The 25684-nt window shown below is 43.4% G+C and overlaps 1 protein-coding gene across 1 annotated transcript; it reads right to left on the bottom strand.

The window, feature by feature from the left end:
• Positions 1 to 699: 699 nt before the first annotated feature.
• LOC128331005 (vomeronasal type-2 receptor 26-like) lies at positions 700 to 24242 on the bottom strand. The gene is made up of 5 exons (XM_053264372.1): positions 23955 to 24242; positions 20464 to 21309; positions 13210 to 13437; positions 5988 to 6114; positions 700 to 1619 (listed from the first exon to the last, which is right to left on the bottom strand). The coding sequence occupies exons 1-5, from the start codon at positions 24240 to 24242 to the stop codon at positions 700 to 702; spliced, it is 2409 nt and encodes an 802-aa protein (XP_053120347.1).
• Positions 24243 to 25684: the final 1442 nt, after the last annotated feature.

Here is a 25684-nt window from a genome sequence, read left to right as displayed (position 1 = left end):
GGGTGAGTTTGTTCCTGAAATACTCTACTTTATAAATAGTTACCTGCAACACAGACCTGCTTTTCAGGCCACAACATTATGATAATAAGGACCAGAAACACACTAGACCTTGTTCTCCATGCCAACACAAATGTGATTGGCTTGTCGTGAATAGAAAGCAACTATATTAACACCCAATGGGGTAAACATAGTTGTGTACCTAACAGGAAAATTGATTTCTGCAGATCTGATAAATTATTAATAAAATCAGTTATCTCATTTAACCCAATCCAAAGTTTCTATCATCTCCTTATTTATGAGTCTTTGTATAAGGAATCCAAACCATCAAACTATACCAAGAATAGCCTAGTTCCTGCAACTGACCATGGCTAATCCTCATAATTAGCCCAGAAAAAATGAACTAAGTCTGAGAAAAAAGGTTCTATGTTGATGAAACATAAGAGTCATGTGAGTGCCATGGAGATTGTTTTAACCAACAGTTTTCATAGAATGCTTGTACACCAAAACCTGAAAACATTCTGAGTTGTGAAAGAAGCTTGGGGATCTGTTGCCAACAAGTTTCAAAAGCAAATTCAAAGAAAAACTGATGATCCACATCCATGGCTATTTTCCTTTAAGCAGCTTCAGATGCTAGGCCATTCACAATTAAATTATTTAAAATGGAAAGAGCTTAGAAGTTCTGAGGTTTGAGAATTCTGCTTAGCGGAAGACTTCACTTCTCCGGCAGTTTTTCCTCATGAGGTGATCCTTATTGTTCAAATCAGGCCTCAGAACAATAATATAGCATTTGGGGAAAAAGATGAAACCCAACCCAGCACTGGAGGCCAAAATGGAGAAGATCTCCACAGCCACCACATATTTCCCCTTGGTGCTCAGGTAGCTTGGAACAAATGACAGCCATACACTGAAGAAGACCAACATGCTGAAGGTGATAAACTTGGCTTCGTTGAAACTGTCCGGTAACTTCCTGGAGAAGAAAGCCACAGTGAAGCTGGCAATGGCCAGGAAGCCCATGTAGCCCAGGACACAGTAAAACATGATAGGTGATGTCTCATTACATTGCAATACAATTTCACCAGTTACTGAATGCATGTCAGCATCAGGGAATGGAGGAGATGTTAGCAGCCAGAAGAGACAAATAGCTGCTTGCCCAATGGAGCAGGAAATAACAATAGAACTGGCCAGTTTTTCCCCCACCCACTTCCTTATTCTGGAGCCTGGCCTGGTGGCAACAAAAGCTAAAAGAACCATGATGGTTTTTGCCAACACAGAAGAAACAGCCATGGAGAAGATGATGCCAAAAGTGGGCTGGCGAAGAAGACATGTTATCTTGTGAGGTCGGTCAATAAAAAGCAATGGGCAAAGGAAGCAGAGCAAGAGGGATAGGAGAAGAGTATAAGTGAGATTCCGGTTATTGGCTTTGACAATCGGAGTGTTGTGGTGCTTAATAAACGTTCCAAACACAAGGACAGTGGCTAAAAAAAAGGAAAGTGCACCAATGGCTAAACCTATCCCCAAAGGTTCATTGTAAGATAAGAAGGTTACAACTTTGGGAATGCATGAATTCTGGTCCTGGTTTGGATAATGATCATCTTCACACTGAGAGCAGTCGGCCATGTCTGAAAAAGACAAATAATAGATTCAGTAATGCAAAAGTGCCGCATTGTCCTTGGCTTCCAGCATCTGCTATTTTTATTTATTTATTTATATTTGCAAGGTGAATACAATAATTTATAAACCTGAAATACGTACTTTAAACTATGGCTTTTACATAGTTAAGCTATTTGATGTTTAAGTCATGATGCAACACTTTTTGTGGGCTATTATAATGATGATCACATTGAATGATTAATTCAGGGAAGAATTACATTTTACAAAGGATAAAGGTCTGCCATCTGAAACATCAGCCCATTTTATGTTCACCTTTTCATCCCCCCACCCCTACAAGCAAGACAATCCACTTCTACATTATCAAGCAGTTCTGCATTGTAATGGAGAAGAAACTGGAACCATACAGGAGAAGAAACCGGAACCATGAACAGAAGCATGCAATCATCACAGAGTCTTTGGGGACTCCAGCAACCTTGACTTCAACCTTGTGCAATCTTTGTCAAAAACACCATATCTGTGCTGAGATGCCATGGAGCAAATACTTTGAATCTATTTTGCTATTATATCTATCAACCAAATTGTCCTGTAATTAGAATGTTGGCTTTTATCTCATTTTTTATATATGGAAATAATAGTGCTTTGGTTCCATCCTGATGATATATTACCTGGGCAATTTATTTGGTCACATATATGACATAACCATGGGACCTACCAATTCAGATTCTCATTGAAAACCTCACCAACACTACCATCTTCTCCAGGCACCTTTCCCTTTGGTAGTGAAGATAAAATATAAGCAATTTCAGTTTTTTGAACTGGTGGCCATTTGTCCCAATGTTCTAATTTAAGGAAGAATCCAACTACATTTGTATCACGGGAATTTGCATTAAAAACAGAGTGGACGTAAGACATCCACTTATGTTTTGGAACATTTGGGACATTGTTGATATAATTAATTCTCATACCATAATATACTATTTCCCATAATCTTACTTGATCTTTTTTTGTTCCATAGCCAGTGTTAAATCTTCCCAGAGCTGACTTTGGAATGTAGCATTTTAAATCATAAGTAGTTTGTACTCTTTTTTAGATTTAAAAAATCCTCCTAAATTTTATGGTGTAAAATTTGCCCTTAATCTTCTTGTCAGTTGGTGAATGTGTTTCTTTTTATTTCAGGAATCATTTTCAAACCACAACTGGCTCTTCTTAGTTATATCATTTCCCCCTATGATTATAAGACTGGCCTAACTGTCTCCATTAAAGTTTGAAAACTACTTAGGATTGATCAGGAATCAGTTAGATCAGTTAGATCTCATCAATTGGTCTCTTTGCTCCAAACAAGTATCAGAAGATAGAACAGAAGAAACCGTGCTAGACACTTGATCATCCCCAAAAGGTCTTTTGACCTCTTTGTCATTTACTGACTTAAAATGTCTGATTGATTTTTCTGGGATAGGTTTAACTGAATAAAATTTGGTGGTCACTGTCTCCATATGGTATTATGGAAAAGTCAGTGAGGCAATTCTCACGATCAGTGGAAAATGGGCTAAGGGAGCTTAGCCCACTTTACAGGGACCATGGGAACCACTGGGCTCACAGGTGAGCCCCGTTTCCCCAAAGTGGGTGACCCACTTAAATACCCCTCCCCTTTGCCCAGGTTAGCAGAGTGAGTGCTCTGCTAATCCGGGTTTTCTGATTGTGTATTGCCATGCTGCAGCTCAGTGCTGTGGCTCCGCACTGTGGCAAAACACGAGGAGACCCCCGTTGGGAGGCTGCAAGCAGCCTCCTGAGCTCATGGGGTATCTCCAGCATGCCCTGCACGCCCCCGATCCCCGCAGCCCCCACCGGCTCCGTGACAGAGATGGCAGTCATGTGGGTGGCTGATCCGGCCGCCCAGGGCTGCTCCGGTAATTGTCTGTAGGGATAGCAGGCTAAGCTCACTCACCCTACAAACCCCCTTATGGCGGGTCTCACCGATCATGAGACTTGCCTCAATCATTTTATCTAGTGAGGTTATGGGAAGACAAGAATAGTCTATAGTGCTCACACAGGCTGGTGCTTTGCATGCGACATTTTCTTTTAATCTCCTGCCAGTTGGCGAATGTGTTTCTTTTTATTTCAGCAATGCTTGTCAAAACACATCCTCTTCAGCCCTATGGTGTTGACACTGCATGCAAAGCACCAGCCTGAGTAAGCATCTGGCCATGTTTCTATCTGCAAAGAAAACACTGGAGAATATTAATCAGAAATCATCTTATTGGACTCTGTCTTGTTCACTGTACACCAGCCTACTTATCTATTTCTAGACACGAAGGCAATTGAAGGTTGTTGAACCTTCATTGAGGCTGTTAATAACACGAGCATGCAAAACTGGGCTAAGAGAGCATGGATGTGTGAACCACCGGGATCAGGCCTGACCCCGGTGACTACATGGAGGCAAACCCACCTGTGAAGGCTCCCTTTTGAATGAGGTTAAGGCAAGCGTTCCCTTGACCTCATTTTTCCAATTGTCTGTCATCTGCAGCGGCTTGCAGCCATGGCTGGCACACTTGGGGGGTGGGGTCCTAATAATGTGCCATGCACTCGTGCAGTGCATTATTGGGGCTCCAGGGGTTGAATGACGTGCAGGGGCATGACCTGGCACCCCAACCCAGGGAGCTGCAGCAGGAGAATCTGCTCGTCTTGGTGGGCAATCCACCTGCCCAGGGCCTCAGGGGAGATCATCTGCAGGGAAGGTAGGCTGAACCCACCTTCCCCAGAGCCGCCCACGAGCTCTTCTCACTGATTGTGAGAAAAGCTCTCTTGTTAAACACCACCTTCTCAGTAAGGCAGACTGCCTATCAACAACACCTCCATCTTGTCTGGATTCCATGTTCAGAAATATATTTAGATGAAGTCAGTGGTGTAGCAAGGTTTAAGTTGTGCCTGTGCACCATCCAACACCTTCTTTTTCTCCCTCCACTTGGTCTTTGCTGCAAAAAAAATTGTTTTAAAAAACCATGATGAAAAGCAGAATATTCTCGTCATTACCTTTCTCTTACTTTTTCACAAATAATGCACACTTCCTACAAGCGCGAACATTAACACACACGTGTGCACACACACACACACACACACACACACACACACACACACACACACACTTCTGTGTGTATTCCCCTGGCTCAGAAACATTTTAACTTATATACCTAGTTCAATCACCTCACATACACACAGAATCAACAGTGAAGGGCAAGCTGTTATCCAGCCAGGGATCTCCCCCTCCAGGTGCCCAGGGACATTTCCCCCTCCTTGTCCAATCATAGCTATGCCCCTGGCTTACGTTCAAATGCCAGTCTAGAGAAAATCAAAAACTCCTGAAGAGCATATATTGGAAGAGTGTATGAAGACCTACATGCAAGTCATAACTGACACAGTGGCGCTCTTCTCATGATCAGTAAGAACAGCTCTGGGCTATCTACGGAGAAGGAGGGTTAAGCCTACCTTCCCCACAGATGATTGGTTGGGAGTCCCTGGCCGGGCAGATTGTCTTCCCAGACCAGCTGTGGCTTCCCCAGCAGCTTGCCCGCCTGCTCCAGGGATTGGGTGCAGGGAAGCACTGCCATGCAGTGCCCCATCCCACCCCTCACATGTGCAGTGCATTACTGGGATCCCCCCCCCCCGTGAGTGTGCCTGCTGCAGCTGCAGCAGGGACTCCCAACCATCTCCAATCTCCCTTGGTTGGACAAGGTGATTGAGAGGGTGGTGGCAAACCAACTCCAGGCAGTCTTGGAGAAAACTGATTATCTAGACCCATTTCAAACTGGCTTTAGAGCTGGCTATGGGGTTGAGTTTGCCTTGGTCGGCCTGATTATTATTATTGTTGTTATTGTTATTGTTATTATTAATTATTTATTCAATTTCTATACCGCCCTTCCAAAAATGGCTCAGGGCGGTTTACAGAGAGAAAGGTGTCCCCATCGCTAATCTCATGCATGGCAGCTCTTGTGAGAATTCATGAGCAGTTGCCTGGATAGCGACAGGGATGGTGGAGAAAATGGTGGCGGCAGCCAGCAGCCAGCAGCCAGGGAGGAAAAGCGGCAGCCAGCAACGGAAAGCTGACTGGGAGGTGAAAAATGGACTGGATCTGAAGGTCGGGGGGAGAGAACAGACTGGGTCTGAAGGAAGGGGGGAATGATGATGGGGAGGAGAGACAGGGGGAATTAGGGGCACAGATGCTCTGCACCAGATCAGCTAGTAAATGTATAAACCACATGTTCATACCTTCAATATAACAGGAGAAAGATCCCATGAAGAATTTGAGTATGTATATAAAGAATGTTCAGATGGAACTAAATCTATTTCGAAAATGATTCTACTATAAATGCAGCTCTCACCATTTTGGTAAGATATTTCCCCTTCTGGACATGGAATGCAGTCATAGCAGCAGAATGGCTTCTCCTCTTTCTTCCTCTTGCTAAAACCAGGGTGGCAGGGGTCATTACACAAAGAAACAGGCTGTGCCTAATCCAGCAATGACAAAATAGTATGTTAATCTTTCTAAGAATGGCTTTGGAATCTTTACCATTTAGTGGACAGCATGGAAGGCAATGGAAGGTTCCAGTTTTCTTATGTACAATCGATTGCTTTGGAACTTTCACCTGTGTGATAAATGTCTAATTCAAAGTTGTCCATCATTTAGAGAATTTCTTATACAAAAAGTGATGTTGCAGGCTTCTTATTCATTGTATGCTATTCAGTAATCCACAAACCTTTGGTTAAGGTGTGAGTTAAGATGCTTTACATTTTCATGTGCTCTAAAAAGCATGGGAATGTCACACAAAGGTGCCCATTTTAAATTCCTAACCATATAAGCTGTAAAGACTTTGTACAGTCTGGTATATTGCTTTAGGAATGAGGCCCCATGCACCCACATTTCACTTTAGTCTCTCAGCTCAACACAGAGCTGGGGAGAAATGCATCCAGGCAGACATTCAACAGATTCAGCTTCCCTAGATACGTCATAGAGTTGACCCCCATTAATATATGCCAGGGAGTTATTCACACATGGCTTCATGCCACGGGGTATCTGAAGAGCAAATCTGCTTCACAGCAGATTTGCAAGAAGTTTAATTTGGGGGATTAAATTGACAGCTTGCATAGCTGTCAGCTCCTCCCCACATTCCCTGGCAGATCTTTTTCCTGTTCATTCCCACCTACTTGCTCTGGGGTTTTCCTCAAACCAATCACAAATCACAACTCAGAGGAAGAGGCAAGAGAGTGGCTTTTTTTTTAGTTTGACAGCTAAGAGTAGAAGGACGGCATGATGAGCAGGATGCTTCATGAGTGACTGCCTTCATCACCTTCTGTCCCCCCCACACATACACCCCTAATGGAATCAGCTCAGACAAAAAGGGCTCCCCCAGCAGTGCTTGCAATTGCAAATCACTTAGAGCAGACCATACCCCAAACAGCAGTCAAACTCCCCTTCATTGAGTTTTGAAAAATGATTATTTACTTGCATGACCACCCCACACATAAAAGAGAAACTGTGGGGCATAACAGAAGCCCCATCTCTCCCCCAAAAGCCTCTAAAACCAGAGGATTTTTTAAAGCCAGTAATACTTTGGGCTAAGCCAGAATGCACAGCCTCAATTCGGTGAAGAACAAAGTCCTGTCTGTCCTGGTCCCTGATAGCCCACAGGGACTTTGGGATAAATCCAGCTAATAGGTGGGTTGTCAAACTCCAATCTGGAGTGGATTCAAAATAAAAGCCCAGTGTGTAAAGCCTCCAGGTGCATCTCTATAAGGCACAGTGCTTCCTCAATATGTCACCTATTGTCATAAATCTGTTAGCTCAGCTAACCCAACAGGATTTACAACCCCTTCAGCTCTCCCCCTGTGAGTTAAGCAGAAAGTAGCAGCAAAGCTGCATGAAGGAAAATGAAAGACTCACAAAGAAAAATAGTAGTTAAACAAATAAAGTCCCCTGAACTGAACGAGGTACCCCCCTCTACGATAACTGAGTAATAACTGAAAAGAAAACAACAGAGCAAGGAATGAATAGAACAAAGGACACCAGAACAAGGAATTAATGGAACAAGAAACAACAGAGCAGGAAAGAACAGAACAAGGACAAACTAGAACTCGGAAGGTTGAGGAATTCTAAATAGGAACACAGTCTGCAGTAAGCAAAAGTTACTAACAGCAATCTGTGCAACTAACAGACTGCTTAATATAGGGCTCAAGATAACTGGCAGCCAATCAGGCTTTCCTGAGTCAGCACTTCTACTTTCTCTCCTGTGATATCCTGCGCCTGTGTGTCTCCCACTGAGCCTTTCACTTGAGACATCTTCTCAAGACAGGCAAAATCCCCGCCTTCTCCTGATCAGCCTCCTCAGCTCTCATGTCTGGCAGCTGTCCCGATTCCTCAGCTCCATAGTCTGTTCTCCTTGCCAAATCCTGTTGCTGTGCCTCTGAGCCTGCACTCCCAACCGAGTCCTCCTGTTCCTCCTCTGACTCTTCTGAGTCAGAGGTCTGAGCTATGACACCTATAGAGTAACTCAACAGGTCCCCAGTCTTGCCACAATCTCTTCTACAGAAATTGTCTGACATATTTCTAGAAGGCACAGTTCTTCCCCAAAATGATATGTACCTTAGTAAATGTCCTGGCAAAAATTCAAGACGTATAGCAGTTTCACATATGATTCCCTCAGGGAGGCTTTCCCTCATCCTACCCATAGCGAATAGCGACTGGCAAATGGTGGATTTAAGCCCAGCCTTTGTCTCAGAGCAAGTCCATGTGGGGGAAAGAAAAATGATGATTCATTCCCTCCATGTTTGCTCAACAAAGTCTGTTCCTTTGAAACTGAAACTGTTCCTGTTCCTTTAAAACTTAATTATTATTTTGTAATCGCTGCCACCACACCCTAATTACAGAGTTTAACTCCTCCCTGGATTTGGGTGAGTGCTCAGGGAGACTGTCTTCCTTTTTTACAATGGAAAAAAATACAAAAACCTTCCACATACAGTCTACACATGAAAAGCAAACTTGGTAGGTTGATAAACAATTTACCTTGAGACATGTTTGCACCAGAGTAAAACCCCTTTTCCTGAGTTAAAAGTCCACTTAGAGGCAGGTGAAATTACAAAGAATAAAAAGAGAACACTTTATTCAAAAGGCTACAGCCTGCTTCAGTCTGAGGCTCTAGCAGCTTCAGTTAACAGAGACACTCAGTACTTGCAAGAATATTTCAGAAAGCATTCCAGTTGATAGTGGGTGTGGTACACTTTAAAATCATGGTTACCCAGTTGCTAAGATAATTCAAGGAGCACCCCCAATTTCAAGGAACCTCTAAAAGCACCTTTACAAGCTACAGAGACCTCGACAGAGCCCTAGTTGGAAGAAAGGTCTCAGGCTAGCATTGCTCTTAGCTTGTTACATTACAGATAAAAACACAATAAACCAGTTGTAAGGATTTGAAGTAGCATAAAAAGAATGAAATCTAATATGAGTGAGCTAACAAACTGTTCCCTCACTAAACCCTTCAGAAGCCCTGGATTCCTTCCCCCTTGAAACACAGCCCAAACTCCAGGAGAGAATTTACGCTTCCTGCAATACAGTCTCCCAAGGATCTGCAGATGTCCTTCCATGAAAGAGTTCTTCAGGCTAGTTTTTGCCATGAGGCACAAACTCCATTGCTCTCCACTAAGGCTTCTGCCTGCCCTCCCTCATCTCCTGCCTGTCTCCAACTGAGAGAATAAAGAACCCCTTCACTTCCTGCCTCAAGGCCTCCTAGGTCCCAGTCACCATGTTCAGAGTGGCTGATCCCTAGAGGTCACTTCCTGAGGGACAGGACAGGGTTCACTTCTGGTTCACTCTTTAGGGGAAAAGATCATCCTGACTGATCATAACACTATCTACCAGCCGCTAGCTGTGTAAAGGCTTGCTTGGGCCTCAATCTGTATAGAGGAAGGAGGCAAGATTGATAGGATGGAACTCTTTTTGACTTTGTGCCCTCTGTTTAAGGACATTTCGCTTCATGCCAATTCAGAACAAAAGATGGGGAGCATTGTCCATTGGTCTTAGAACAAGCTGACACATTCCCTCACCCCCCCCCAAAGAACTATCTTAAAACATAACGCATCTTGTCTTAAACCAAAGTTTTTTTGATTACTTAAACTGCAGGATATTTTTAAAAAGCAAATCTGCTTAGGCACTGTGAGGAAGAGAAGTTTAACATGCCACTTACAAATGCTGGTAAAGTGAGTATCTGTCTTCATAGGTAATATACCTCTGGTATAGAACATCTACATTCTACATCACATATAGATGTTTTCTTAAGTTCATTCACCAACCCTTCCCTGCTACCTTGTGTATCTTCACAAGGTCCCCTGTTAACTCATCAACACCTCTTCCTTCCTCAAAAGCCCATTTGCCCCATATGGGTTTCCTCTGCACAGTCCCTCACCATCTCAATCAGTGCTATAGCAAGTTGATGGATTGGAAGATGAGCGTGGTTTTAAAGTTGGAGGAAGAAACATCTATAACCTGCACTACGCTGACAACACCACTCTGATAGCTGAGAATGCTTATGATCTGCAAGCTCTAGTAATAAAAATCAAGGAGCACAGCAAAAAAAGGGGGGACTACGACTAAATGTAAAGAAGACTAAACTAATGACAACTGGTACAGCAACCAGCCTCAGAATTGATAATGAAGACATTGAAGTGGTGGATAGCTTCTGCCTTTTAGGATAGACCATCAACAGTAAAGGATCCAACAGTCAAGAAATATGCCACAGACTAGCACTTGGTAGGTTTGCAATGAAGGCATTGGAAAGGATATATAGATACTGTGACGTGTCTATACCTACAAAGATTAGAATCATTTGTACAATGGTTTTTCCTGTGACACAATATGGATGCGAAAGCTAGACTTTGGAGAAGCAAGATAGAAAAAGTATTGACGCTTTTGAAATGATGGAGCAAGATGCAACCATCCATGACCTGGCTCAAATTTGAGCCTTGAACATGCGTGACCTCTCCAATATAGAGTGGTAGCTCATGTGCAAGATGGTCTTGGTGCTCGAGCCCTTCTTGTTTGCAATAAAAAAGATTGTTTGCTGAGACAAAACCTCTGAGCCAGGCCTTGCCTGCCAGTTCTCTTCTAGAAGCTGATGGGTGAACTCCAGACTTCACTGACCACTAAGAACTGTTGAGTCCTGGCTGGTCAGCTGAGACTGGGTTAGTGGAGAGGCTCATCAAGAAGTTGGGTGACAGAGAGGAGCATGTTTTGACTTGTCTTTGGGACCAAACTATGAAGGGCAATGCTGTCTGCACAGACAACCTGCTGGGATGGAGGGGCCTCCTGATTAGCGAGTTAGAGAGGAAGATCAGAGGTGGCTCAATAATCAGGAGGAGGTAGCTGGTGCACCTACTTCAAGTGCATATTCCACTTCCAGCAGTAGTGCAGGCCAACACTCTTCCCCCTCCTCTTCCCAGTCCAGCAACACGGGATCCCTGGCAGGTGCACCAACACAACCAGCAGTTCCACCCATTAGTTCCACCCACTGCTTCAAGCTGGGGAGCCTTCATACCTTGCCAGGGGTGTGGGAGGCTCTGCTGACCAGGCCCTGTAGTGGTGTTGAGCAGAGCATTCTGCAGTACCTGCAGGAGCCAGTGGAGGAAGTCCCAGAGATGGATCACACCGAGTTCTGTGTATTGTATCACCAAGTCTGGCTGGACTTGGTGGTGGTTGCAGGATGCCCCCTCTTGTGCCCACTGACCAGTGTCCAGAGTGAGACGGTGTTCTTCATGGCCAGGGATGTGGTCACACCCTATCACTCATGCCTGGATGCTACCTTGGTGGAGCAACTGGTTTTCCTTAAGGTGAACGTCCCACTGCTGGGCTACCCCAAGCTGGAAATGGAGGGTGAGTGAGTGACGCATGGTCACCCTCACCCACATGCAAGCAACACCACTTCAGAGCTGCTAACCCCACCATCACCCTAGCAAAAGCACGTGTCACACTTGTATACACCCCACTAGCCCTGCCAATGATACTGGCCAACTGGTGACCCTGCCCAGCAGCCCTCGGGGACATGGTGGAGCACACACATTAGGAGCCAGACTGTATATATTGTAAATTGTTAATGTTTTTAAAATGTTGTATGCATTGCTTTGCATCCTTCCTCTGAGCACACACACTCATACACACACTCACACCATACATGCATGCACTGCCAGTGGTGAGTCAGTGGTCTGGTGACACCACATGTCTGAGAGCCCTTCAGTGTAGGCTCTCAGAAAAGCTGTTCTGGTCCTGCCAGTGTGAGTTGGATTTTTTTATTTTATTTTTGCATGCATGAAGAAAAGAAAGAAGACTCCCAGAGATGCAACCACATTCACAAAGAGAACCATTATCTATATAATTAATTCCTGTAGAGGGCATGTGTGGGGATGTGGCAAGCTCCGCCCCCAATGCAGCCATGACCAATGGTGGGCTGGGAGGGAGGAGCGTGCACCAGGAAGCGGTTGGGGTGGTGCGCACCAGGAGGTGGTTGGGGCGGCAGGTGAGAGGACAATGGGCGGCGGGAGGACGACGGGTGATGGGTGAAGCCCCGCTGCCCCCAGGAAGAATACAGTGAGGTGGAGGGAGGCTGTGGCAGCGGGACAGCCTGGCTCTCCCCCCCCCCCGGGGTGAGATGGTGGAAGCATGTGGCGGGGACGGCTGGGCCCAACTAGAGGAACAGATGATCTGTGCCCGGGCCCACTAGTGATCTGTATTTGGCTTGGTTGGACAGAAGACAAACAATTGATATATTGTGTACCCAGGAAGCTATTGCCCAGGTCAGGTGACAAAAAACCAAAGGATGTGGTGATTGTGGGTGAATGCACTTCAGGTTGGTCACAGCATGTCCTTTCAATTGAAATTCAAGAACTAAGATGTTGAAGTATGGATCCTAATCAGTGCAGTGTTTGAAATCTTCATTTTTCTTCGCAAATACCTCTCATTCTCTGTTAGTCATGCAGTCACACAGGGCAAGATTCTTGGAATCTGGGCGTCAGTGTGGAACTCACTTGGAGGGAAATGTTAAAGAATTGTGGGTTATGTGTCCTGAAAAATTTGGGGGGGGGCATCCAATGTATCCAATAGTACTATTGGGGATTAGGAAGTTCTACTTGTGTGTTTTATATATATATATATATATATGAAGTCATTATATAGATAGATAGATAGATAGATAGATAGATAGATAGATAGATAGATAGATAGATAGACTTCATATGAGGGTTAAACAACTTTTGAAAACACACTCTTGTTTTATCACACATTTAGTTTATGATTTTTTAAAATTTCTATTTATGGTAATTTAATGTGTTTTTAACATGATTTTTGGTTTAGTTGTTGTTAAATGGTATACTGCTGTGATATCTTATATAGGGATTTTTAATATGATAAATGCAAACAAACAAATAAGAGGGGAGAAATGCCAGTTGTTTGTCACTGAGGTTCGAAGCTAAAAACCTACCCATCCACTGAATAGGACTTCATCTAACACTTGTCTCTTTTTCAGTACCAAGACACTTTCCAAAGTAACTTCATTCAAGTCCTACCTGGTGAAAGCCCCTGGGCCATACAAGGGCATCCTCATTAATGGTGAGGATTTCTTCTGTTGGAGCCTGGAGATCCATCCTTCCAGCTTTCACTCTGAAGAAAGAATGGTTTGGAAATACAATCCAGTTTATAACATCAAATCCAGTTACAATTACCCCATTCTGGTCAAAGGAAACTGTGTCCCCAGCACTGTTGTTAATCAATAGCTGCTTCAGAAAGTGATGGAGCTGGATTGAAAAAGGGAAAAAAAATCTTTAACAAAAAGATACAACTGGGCAATAGGGAGCTGAATCATTGAAAGGACTGACTGATTCGATGACTGACATGAAACTCTTAGGCCAAACCATGAAAGATAGAAGCGTGCCATTTTCATATCTAAGTTCCAGATCTGACCAGTCTACCAAAACAATCCAAACACCAGAAGAACTTTATTAATTCTTTTTTAAATGGGAAAAATCTCTCCCACTGGAAAGCATGTGGAAGCCGGAAGGAGACCTCTAAGATATAGTAAAAGAGTAAAGGTAAAGTGTGCCTTCAAGTCGGTATCGACTCCTGGCAACCACAGAGGCCTGTGGTTGTCTTTGGTAGAATACAGGGGGTTTACCATTGCCATCTCCTGTGCAGTATGAGATGATGCCTTTCAGCATCTTCCTATATCACTGCTGCTCAATATAGGTGTTTTCCATTATCCGGGAAACATACCAGCGGGATTCGAACAGGCAGCCTCTGGCTTGCTAGTCAAGTCATAGAGTAGAGCATATAATGATGATGGTTCTGAGAGGGCAAGAAAGATGAAAAATGCAGGCATAAAATTTTGAATGTCACTGCCACTGGCACCCCAGTTCTATAGGAAGCCTGGGAAGTAGACGCGTTCCAGAGGGAGGCTGCCCTGCTATCACTGCTCAGCTCCCCATTGCAGATGTCCAGTCCAGCAGCCATTTGAGTAAACAGCATGGCACTCTGCTTCGCTGACCGCTCAAATGGCCACAACACACACATGTGCATATGCCTTCTGAGTGGTTAGGGTTGGGATGGCCTCCTTGTGTTAGGGACTTCGTTTTCTGCTGATCTTGTTTTTCCACTAGGGTGACATCTCCCAGAGCTGGGTTTTAAGAAGTATACATTTGTAGCAATTCGCCCCTCCCTTACCCTAAAGAGTGAACCGGAAGTGAGCCCTGTCCTGTCTGTCAGGCAGTGACCTCTGGGGATCAGCCATTCAGCACACAGTGAGTGGGACCTAGAGGGCCTGGTGGCAGGAAGTGAAGGGGGTCTTTGTTCTCAGAAGCAGACAGGCAGGAGATGAGAGAGGATGGGCAGAAGGCTTAGTGAAGAACAGCAATGGAGCTTTTGCTGTCTCATGGTCAAAAGCTAGCCTGAAGAGTTCTCTCAGTAGAAGGACATCTGCAAATCTTTGACAGACAGGATTGCAAGAAGCTTGAAGTCGCCACCATGGATTTGGTGAGTTCAGGAAAAAAAGCCAGGGCTCTGGCTTTGGGGAAAGGTTCAGCCAGGGAACTGTGTGTTAGGTAGCCTGTGTCAGATTTCTTTGATTTCATGCTATTGCAAATCCTCCTCACAACTTGTTTATCATTTTGTATTGTAGCATACTAAGAGAAATAGAGCCTCTGCCCTTTCCTTTCCACTAGGGTATTGTAGAAGACTCTGTACCCTGTAAAGGGGCTTTTAAAGGTTCCTTGCAACTGGGGGTGCTTTTTAAATTATCCATGCAACTGGGTAACCATGATTTTAAAGTGTGGCACTCCAAAAACCAGCCAGAGTGCTTTCGAAGTATTCTTGCAAGTACTGAGTTTTTCTGTTTCCTGTAATTAAAAGCTGGGAAAGCCTCAGACTGAAGCAGTCTATAGTATTTTGAATAAAGTTTTTCTCTTTTTGATTCTTTTATCTTACCTGCTTCTGAGTGGATTTTTAACTCAGGAAAGGGGTTTTTACTCTGTGTGGTGTTGTGATTTTAAATTACTGTCCCTTTAAGAAGCTGAGTATTAGAATCAGCTGAAAGGGATCAGTTTAACTAATGTATAAAAGAGAGCAGAAAGCAATGAGAGAGCAGTCTTGTTTTGGCTTGAATGATTGCTTGTTCAGCTCCTGATGGGTGTATTATCTTAAGTGACTGCTTACAATAAAGGAATTATTTATCGGCAATAAGGGACAAAGAGATCCCTGAAGCAAGAAAAGGTGCTTTACTCCTCCACTGCTTGGGATCAAAAGATCAATGTATATTTTATACCTTGTCATTTGCAGATGATAAATATGAGACTGCACTTTCAGCTTTAAAGCTCTTTTTTGTGCCAAGAGTAAATGCAGTAGCTGCTCACTATAAATTTTGGCAGTGAGAACAGAGAAGTGGAGACTCTATACTACAATATATTACTGCTTTAAGAGATTTGGTGGGCTCCTGTCATTTTGGAGTAATGGCAGATGAAAAAATTAGAGACCAACTGATTGAGAAAACATCTGTGCTATGTATTCGAGAACGTTTGCTGCTAGAGATAGATTTGACCTTGGGGAAAACTATAGTGATTGCAACATGATTGCAGACAGCTGTGGCAGATGCTAAAACCCTGAACTTGGATAAAGGAAATGGAGTATGTGCTGTAGATTCTACAGATAAGAGCCATATAACAAAGTCATGTGGAAAGAGTGAAGGAAAGCGTAACAGACTGGTGCAACAAAACCAAGAAGGACAGAAAGCTTGCTTTTGCTGTGGGTCATGGAGCATCTGGCAAATAACGGATGTCCTGCTAGGATGGTTCAATGTAAACAATGTAAAAATATTGGACATTTTGTTAAAGTATACTGTAGTAATCAGTATAGTCAGCAGCTACAAGTAGTTTCAGTTCCAGATGTGTCCATCTTGAATGCGAATAACCTTTGTCCTGCTTGTTTAGCAGAGAAAATTATGTGCAGTGTTAATGTTTTGTTTACAACTGTGGGAATATCAAAAAATACAGATTTAATGTTGGATACAGGATCAGCTGTGTCTATACTGCCAGAGACAATATATCCACTCTGAAAGTTATTAAGGGAAACTGTACTTATATATCCACTATCTTCAAGAGTTATTAAGGGAAACTGCAAGTTGAAATTGGACAGTAGCAGCACAGACAAGTTTTGAGAATGTTAAGAGGTTAATTGTTGATAGCCCTGCATTGATTTTGTTTGATCTGGTGTTACTTATAATTGTAACAACAGATACCTCTGATTATGGGCTGGGTGCTATACTTACAAAGGTACATGAAGGGAATGTTGAGAAAACTGTTGCATTTGCATCAAGAACACTTACTGATGCAGAAACGAAATATTCAACTGTTGAAAAGGAAGCACTTGCATGTGTGTGGGCTATTGAAAAATGGAGAACTTACCTGCGGGGTAAGTTACCTGTGGGATGAGCAGGTGGTTGCCTTGCTTGGTGGCCTGCAAAATTGCATTTATTTATTTATTTATTTATTTATTTATTTATTTATTTATTTATTATTCGATTTCTATTCTGCCCTTCCAAAAATTGCTCAGGGTGGTTTACACAGAGAAATAATAAATAAGATGGCTTCCTGTCCCCAACAGGCTCACAATTGAAAAATAAACACAAGATAGACACCAGCAACAGTCACTGGAGGTATTGTGCTGGGGTGGATAGGGCCAGTTATTCTCCCCCTGCTAAACAAAGAGAATCACCACATTATATTAAAAGAATCACCACGGAATATAGAGCAGGAAGACATAATGTTACAGCTGATTGTTTGTCCCAATTGCCTGTACCAGCTTCAGAAGTGATGGTTGATAGGGGTGATGAGAAAGTAGTCACAGTTATCTCTAATGTACTTATGGCAGTGACACAAGAACAATTTTGGACTGCATGCAGGATGTGTCCAGTTCAGCAGAGATTGTGGGAATATATGATGGGCAAGTGGCCTAAGGATAAGAGGAAGATCGAGCCTGTGTTGCTGCCTTATTATAGGATTTGAGAGGAACTTTCAGTGCAGAATGAATATGTGCTGGGGCAGGGCATGCCAGCTGCTTTTGCCAGAAGAATTTCAGCAAATGTTTATAGAGTTGGCACATGATACTCATGAAGGAGTAGTGAGAACTAAACAAAGATTGCGGGATTTATATTGGTGGTCAAGAGTGGATTCTCAAGTGGAAGCAGCAATAGAATCATGCACTACTTGCCAGTCACATGATAAGATGGCAGTAACAAGGCCTATACCATTAGAGCCAGTGCCACTTCCAGCTGCTGCTTGGGGAAAGGTAGCCATTGATATAGTAGGCCCTTTGGATGGGGCTTCTGTGGATTGCCAATATGCCATTACTTTAATTGATTATTATAGCAAATGGCCTGAAGCAGCATTTGCATCACAAGCTGCTTCTGCTGTCGTCGTAAAATTTCTCACCAGTATTTTCAATAGGGAAGGCAATCCTAAAGAGAGAGTCTCTGATAATGGGACTCAGTTTATCTCTTGGGAATTTGAAACATTTCTAGCAGACTGTAATATCATACATAGAACACCTGTATATTACCCCCAAGCAAATGGGGAAATTGAAAGGTTCAATAGAACCTTAAAAGATAGTTTATAAACTAGACTAGACTAGACTAGAAAGCAAAGCATGGAAAGCATTCACTATGGGATTCTTGCAGGTATATAGAGCTACACATAATGCAATAACACAGAAATCACCTGCAGAATTGTTGCATGGGAGAGAGATGTGGACTAAATTGAATGTGGCCGGGTTAGTAAAATCAAGGCCAGAAACTTATTCAGAGCAGGATACGAGGAGAAGAGTGGAAAAGAAAAAAGAGGAGTCCAGAGTATATTTAGATCAGTCTTGGGGGCAGGGGCAGAGGGCTAAGGCATGAGAATTTAAATGTGGTTCATATGTGCAGGTCAAGAAACCAGGAATTAGAGCAAAAGGGAAGAGTAGATTTACATCTCCTCATAAAATCGTTGAAAGGATTACCTATCAGTTGTTGGATGGGAGAGTGTGGAATACTTCCCATTTGGCTCCTGTGAGTGAGGAGGAGGGTGGTATTTCACAAACAGCACCCAACAATTATGATTCAGTGGCTTAATTTCGATACAGAGAAGAGGTTCAAAGAATTCAAAGGGAAAATGAGCAGGATCAAGAGGAAGGGGGAGCTGAAAGGCAGTCAGTTCGTGCAAGATGCTTACCAGTATGGATTAAGGATTATATAATGTAAAAACTGTGTGTGAATTTTAATAAAGAGGGGAGAAATGTGGTGATGTGACTTTAAAGTACTGCTCCTTCAAGGGGTTGAGTATGAGAACCAGCTGAAAGGGTTCAGTGTATCTAATGTATAAAAGAGAGCGATGAGAGAGCCGTCTTGTTTCGGCTTGACAGACTGCTTGCTCAACTTCTGATGGATGTATTAACTTAGCGACTGCTTACAATAAAGGACTTTGTGGACCCTATCTCTTGTGTGTCCTGGATACAACACTCTGATGCAAACACGTCTCAAGGTTAATGGTTCAAAAACCCACCAAATTTTCCCACCAAATGGAAGCTGCATGTGGTAGCAGAGGCGTAACTAGGGAAAATGGCGCCCGGGGCAAGCACTGAAATGGCGCCCCCCGCGCCCCCCCCCCCCGCTCCACAACAAACTACATTATACTTAGGTTTTTCCTCACAAGCGCCCGCCGCCGCCGCCAAGCCAGGCCACTGACTGGCCGCCAGGCGCCAGCAAAGCAATGGGGGGGGTGTGGGCGGTGTGGAAGGGACCGCTCGTGGGGGATGGGCTGCCGACGCACTCCCTTGACTGCTGCAGCGCTGCTGCACTGAGCAGGAAACATTTGTATTAACAAAAAATTTAAAAAAATTTAAATTTTTTTTTGTCATGTCGGCGCCCCCCATGTGACCAGAAAAGATGGCGCCCGGGGCACGTGCCCCCCTGCCCCCCTATAGTTACGCCTCTGTGTGGTAGAGATGTGCAAATTGGTTCAAATTCAAACCAGTTCAGTTTGAAGGTTAGAATTCGAACCAAACAGGCATTGGGTTTGAACTGCTGGTTTGAATTCAAACCAAACTGAGCCTGGTTTGATTTGAATCAGTTTGAGCCTACAAAACTGGGTTGGGTGGTAGGCACCCATGATTGCCAACTACCACCCAAACCCTGAAGCAATCAAACTCCTATTATTTTTAATGAATTTTTGAATTATTGCCCATCATTGCCTATGTGGAGTACCTAGGGGCAAAAAACTGGGCTGGGTGGTAGGCACCCAAGGGTGCCTACCACCTACCAAATGGCAAAGCAATTGGAGACTCCTGCGATTATTTGTGGATTTTTTATTTGTGAATTTGAGTGTTTTTTATTTCATTATTCCTCCCATAGGGAATAATTGGGATTCCAGCAAATGTATCGCTTCACGTCGGTGGGGGGAGGGGTGGCCCAGAGTGGAGTGTGGTAGGTGATGGTGCCCAATGGGGGCAAGGAAGCTACCAGAATTAGTTCAAGGGAATCGGGCAAAGGGCTGATTTTTTTTGGTGTGATTTCTTGAAATTTACGTCTTTAAGGTTTTCTCCATGGGGAATCATGGAGGTTTCAGCAGCCCCATAACTGCACTTGGGGGTGCTGGGGTAGCCCAGAGCAAGTGGTGGTGTAGTGCACAGAGGTTGCTAACCCATGGGGTACTGGGTTTTGTTGTTTCTGAGGTGTTCTGAGTATAGATTCTCTGGTAGCAAATGAGAGTGTATTCATGGTTTGTCATTGAAAACCTCATATGCTACCAGATAATCTACACTCAGAACACCTCAGAAGCCTCCATTATTCCCTATGGAGATAAATCTTAAAGATGCACCAACGTACAACCCACCGTGACCCCAGGCCCCCCCCCACTCGCAAAGGTGGGAAATGGGGCTGCCTCAAACCCCCATTATTCCCTATGGGAGAAATGCAAAAATTGGAAAAAATCTTCCAAAATTCATTAAATATATCACAAAAGGGTCTGATTGCTTTGGGGTTTGGTGGGTGCTTGGCAACCCTGGGTGCCTACCACCCACCTGGTTTTGTGCCCCTAGGTGCTCTACACAGGGAGTAATGGGCCAGTTTGTGTCCCCATTATACTCTATGTAGAACCTTTTAGAACTGGTTCAAATTTGAACCAAACTGGGGAGGCGGGGTCAAGCAAAACGAATCCTACCCACCCTGGTTCAAAGCTGCTTCTAATTCAAACTGAACAGGCCAAGCCAGTTTTGTGCATAGGTATTAAGAATGAAGCTCTTACCTGCCATGGTTGCTCAGACCACTCCTTTCCCCCCTCCATGATTCTTCTGTGTTTTGATGTGTATGAATACATAGCATGCAAAGCATGGGCCACAGCATAGACAGCATTGAAGATACTGTAGCTGTGCCCCATAATATGTTTTGCAAAACGCTCCTCAGGAAGGTCCTCCAGTTTCTCCTCACCAGTACAGTTATCTCCAGAAAGATTATGCAGAGCAGAGTTTGGGAAAACACAATGGAATGCAGATGCCCAGAAGTCTCTGATGAAAAAATCTCCTTCAGTGCTGATAGGACTTTTGCTTTGAATAAATTCTTGGAATCCTGGAAGTTCCTTCGAGTGAGCTGCAATCCCTAAAGCTCCATGGAAGTCTTCTATGGCCAATTCCATTGGCCATTTTAACTCTGTCTGGGCTGTAAAAATCCACACTTTACCTTTGGGATTTTGTTTTGTGATTTTGCTAATTTCCATGGTTAGCAACAAGTTCAAAATGATTATCGTACGATAATCTCCGAACAAGAGAATTACATAGGCTGTGCTGCTCATAATTTTATGATATAGTGCTGGTGCCCATATCTGAACCCCACCATGTTTACTATCCATTCCTATATTGTAGATTCTTTCTGTGAGGGCAAAACAAATGCCCCTCCGGGCAAATTCTGGAACCACAAATTGCGTGATCCATTTTGAACTGATACCCTCTGCAGTTAATAATCCAACCCACATCCACCTAAAAAAGAGAAGTAATTGGAGAATCCCCTTGAACTGATGAGCTTCATTTGGAACCATTTGGTAGAAGGAAGAGCTTTGAGTATTATCTGTCATCAATGGTGAAGAATTGTACAATAGCTAAATAGATGAGAGGCAGAAAGTTTTTCAAAAAAAGATCATGGTATGTGTATGAGTACAGGTGAGCATTCAATGACACATTTATTTGCTCTGTTGTTTCCCCTGTCCTTCAGGAGCTGCGTAGCTGGGCAGGGGAGTACAATGCAGAGAGTGAGCTTGTATCCCTCTAGGATGCAAAGCTTGTTGTGTGGCATGTGACCTTGTTTACTGCACATCCACATACAGTAGTTCCTGAAGGGCAGGGGAAGCTCCTTGCATCCTAAGTGTTGAATCAGCCAGTGATCTTACTCCTATCTTGGATCCCTGCTTCACTGAACTGTCTGTGTGTGGTTCCCAATCATTACTGAATTATTCTGGGTACACCTTGTATTGCTTCATGAGAGATTTATTTTCTGCTCTTTCAAGTTCCTGCATGTTTTACATTATATTAGTTTAATGAAATCTTCCATTTATATTTTTATTATTTATTTAACGTATTTCTATACAACTCAAAATGTAAGTCTCTGGGTGCTTTACAACAAAACAATAAACAAGAAAAAAGTTTCAAAAATTACAACAATTTAAAATATAAAACATTAAAACCATTAAAAACCATCAAACTATTAAAACAGTATCTAATTAAAAGCCTGGATAAACAAATCACTCTTGACTGCCTTTTAAAAAGGTATAAGAAATAGGGAGGCTCTTATTTCAGCAGGGATCATGTTCCAAATCCTCTGGGCAGCAATGGAGAAGGCCGATCCCCGAATAGCCACCAGATGAGGAGGTGGCAACTGCAGACAAACATCTCCTGATGATAACAGTGGGTGGTATGGTTCATAGGGAAGAAGTTATCTTAAATACCCAGGGTCCAAGCTGTTTAGGGCTTTATAGGTTGTAACCAAGACCTTGTATTTTGCCCAGAAACTTATCTGCAACAAGCGTAGATCTTTTAAGATGGGGGTGATATGGTCTCTGTGAGATAATCCAGAGACCCTCCTTGCTGCCATTTTCTGGACCAACTGCAGTTTCCAGACTACATACAAAGGCAGCCCCACACAGAGCACATTGCAGTAGTCAAGTCTGGACATGTCCAGCAGATGTACTACTGTTCTGAGGTCATTTATCTCAAGAAAGAGATGCAAGCTGGCATATCAGCCAAAGCTGATAGAAGGCACCTCTGGCTATTGCCTCAACCTGGGACACAAGGGAGAAAGTTGTGTCCAGAAGCACCCCCAGACAGCATACCTGTTCCTTCTGGGGAAGTGTGAGCCCATCCAGAACAGGCAGATCAAAAGCATCTCCTGAGTTCTGACCCCACACAATAAATATCTCCATCTTATCCGGATTCAGTCTCAGTTTATCTCTTTTCCAGCCCATCACCACCTCCAGGCAGGCATTTAGAGAAATTATGCCTTCTCCTGATGACTTTGACATGCAGAAAAAGATTTGGGTTTCATCAGCATAGGAAATGGACCTTCTCTGTTGCTGCCCCTGGACTTTGGAATGTGCTCCCTATTGAAATAAGAGCCTCCACATCTCTGGCAAATTTTTAAAAGGCGCTGAAGACACATTTATTCACCCAAGCTTTTAATTAGATTTATAGTTTTAATATTTTTAATACTGGTTTTAAAATGTTTTTAATGTTTTAAATGATTTTAATTGTTAATTGATTTGATGTTTTAAATGATTTTAATTGTAAACCGCCCTGGTGCTAAACATGCCCTGGGGGCTTCCAAATCCTCTTTAGTCTGACTTGGGTGATGTGGTCACTGCTGACCTGCACTGTGCTGGGCAGCCGAGTGTGATTATGATCTGTTCCTGGTGCTTTAGAGACAGAGGGGGAAAGAAAATGTGGAATAATAATAGGCAATTATGCTTAGCTTGTAGGGGCAGGGGCTCCAGCAAGGGGGGCTCCCAAAGCTTTTAGGTAAATGCTCCAAAATTTCTTAAGTGCACCCCTGTATCCCACACATAATCAGTGCAGACCTTCAGATATTACTCCATTTTAAAAACAGAGTCCAAACTGAACTTCAATTACAATTAATTCAATCCTAAAATTTATTCATCTTAATTTGAGTGGTTTGGCTGCTTCCTAAACATATATCTGAATAGTAAGGGGTCCAGTAGGAAATGAGCCACTTTTACACTCATCTAACAATGTATGGATGTATCCTTAGTCTGAACTCTATGGGATTTCGACGACATGAATAACAATCACATCTGAAAAGCCAAAACAATTCTTCTGATTACTGCTGCTCAGGCTATTCTAGTGCCTGCTTACATAAGGCAAGAAGTTTGCTGATGGAATGGAGGTGACACTTATGCTGATTCAATGAGTTTTCAAAGCACATGCATGCTGCAAAAAGCAACATAAGGATTGCATCTGCGCTGTAGGATTCTTCTCCCATCAGCAGCACACTTGCGTATTATATAGACCACTATCCTGTCTGGGTCAAATGTTTTTTCATCATGGATAAAATATGAACAAGTCATAACAATTGTTTATCAGTTCTATATTTGCTCTTCACTGAAAACAAAAAGGCTTGTCGAATTACAAAAAAAAAAAAATCACTGGACTCAACCCACAAATTTACATCTGGAATGAAAAGGGATGTTTAAATAGCTTGTATATGGTGTTTCCAACACATGTGCATACATCCTACCTGTGGAAATTTGTAGATGTTCAGTGCATCTGGTATCCTCTGGCAGGTTGCTGAGTCAAGTCCTTCGATGATTGCAATTAGATATTCCTGTGTTTCACACTTGTAGTTTGGAAGAAATATATTCTTTGGGGAAACCAGATGCATTGCAGAGTGAAAGGCCCATCTAGGATTCATATAGCTATCATAGATCTGGAATCCCAAGGTGACATTGGGTAGGACCTGAGGATTCTTATTTATTTCTTTGACAGCAAATTCCAAGGCAAGGATGTGCTGGTAGTTCTGAGGCATTACCCTGAAATAAGATTTGCATTTACTGTCAATGGCTGATTCTGCATATTGTAAAAGCATCACAATTGTACAGTGAATCCTTTTCTTTACTAATCCATTACAATCTGCACATACGTACTTGGTGAGTCAATGTTTAATTCTTTTCACAAGACATTCTACCTGGTAAATGTGTTGGGCTAGAATGATTTACTGAATGTGACATTTACTTTAATATTTCAACAAGGCATACATTTAGTGATGGATCTTCTGTAATGAATGTCAGAGATCCTGTGCACTTCTGAGTCTTATCCTGTGGTGCACAGTCCAACCTTACTCCTTGGTCTACTTTGATAGGGCCCCCAAAACCAACCAAGGAAGACAGAAAACAATGTCCAAAACACAGGTTTATTGGAACTCTCCACATCTTGTGATGGCAGCACACTGAGCTGAAGGGGACCATTAACATCCCAATTGAGGAAGAGCCCACCAGACCTGCTTGGAGAGCACTGGGTTTGAATAACTTCATCCCTCCCCCCACTGCAAATAACATGGAAATGGCAACTGTGGCACTCAGGGCAACAAGATTTAAGGATCAGATTTCTCTCATATGACTCTTCATGAACAAACATTCTCAAAATGCGCACAACCAGTTTGGGCAAGACTCCAAAACAAAGGAAGTCAGGAGGACTTATTTTTCAATCTCTCCATCAATGTTAGGGGAAGCTCTTATCCCCTGAAAGATTTAGACAATGCACCCATCTGATCTGAAGCCAAAACAGGGAGAGATCAGCTCAAGGGATGAGAACTGGGAAAGAGGTAAAGGAGAAGCCATAGAAGCATTTGAAAAGAGCTAAAAAAAAATGAGGCTAGTCTCATGATTGGTGAGACCCGCCTTCAGAGGGTTTACGTGGAGATCAGACTTAGCCCGCTCTCCCTGCAGACGATCCCCAGGCAGCCCAGGGCAGGCAGATTGGCCATGCACACAACTGCTGGCTCTGTGATGGAGTCAGTGGGGGCCACGCAGCCCCTGGAAGTTCCAGAATGCCCCGCGCAAGTGCATGGGGCATCCCAGAGAGATCCCCAGGGCTGAGAGGCTTGTTTCAGCTTCCCGGTGGGGGTCTTCTCATGTGATGCCATGGTGCGGAGCTGCGCTGTGGCAACACACGATCAAAAAGACAGGGTTAGTGGAGTGCTTGCTCCGCTAACCTCAGCTAACTGGAGGGGGGATTAGGAAGGTTTGCTGTTGGGAGCCGCACAGCTCCCATGGCAGCAGACAATCAGCAAAAAGCGGTTTAGGCTCCCTTAGCCTGCTTTTTGCTGATCATGAGAATCTCCTCAATGAATTAAATTGGAATTATATTATAAGGAATAGCTTATAAACATGTGATATGAGGAGCTATCATGTATAGGGCATTTGCAAGAAAGAATACGGGTCATGGTTGTGTAAAGAATGAATTTGTTTG

This window comes from Hemicordylus capensis, chromosome 6 (assembly GCF_027244095.1).
Source record: "Hemicordylus capensis ecotype Gifberg chromosome 6, rHemCap1.1.pri, whole genome shotgun sequence".
NCBI lineage: Eukaryota > Metazoa > Chordata > Lepidosauria > Squamata > Cordylidae > Hemicordylus > Hemicordylus capensis.
This window is presented reverse-complemented; position numbering and strand designations above follow the sequence as displayed.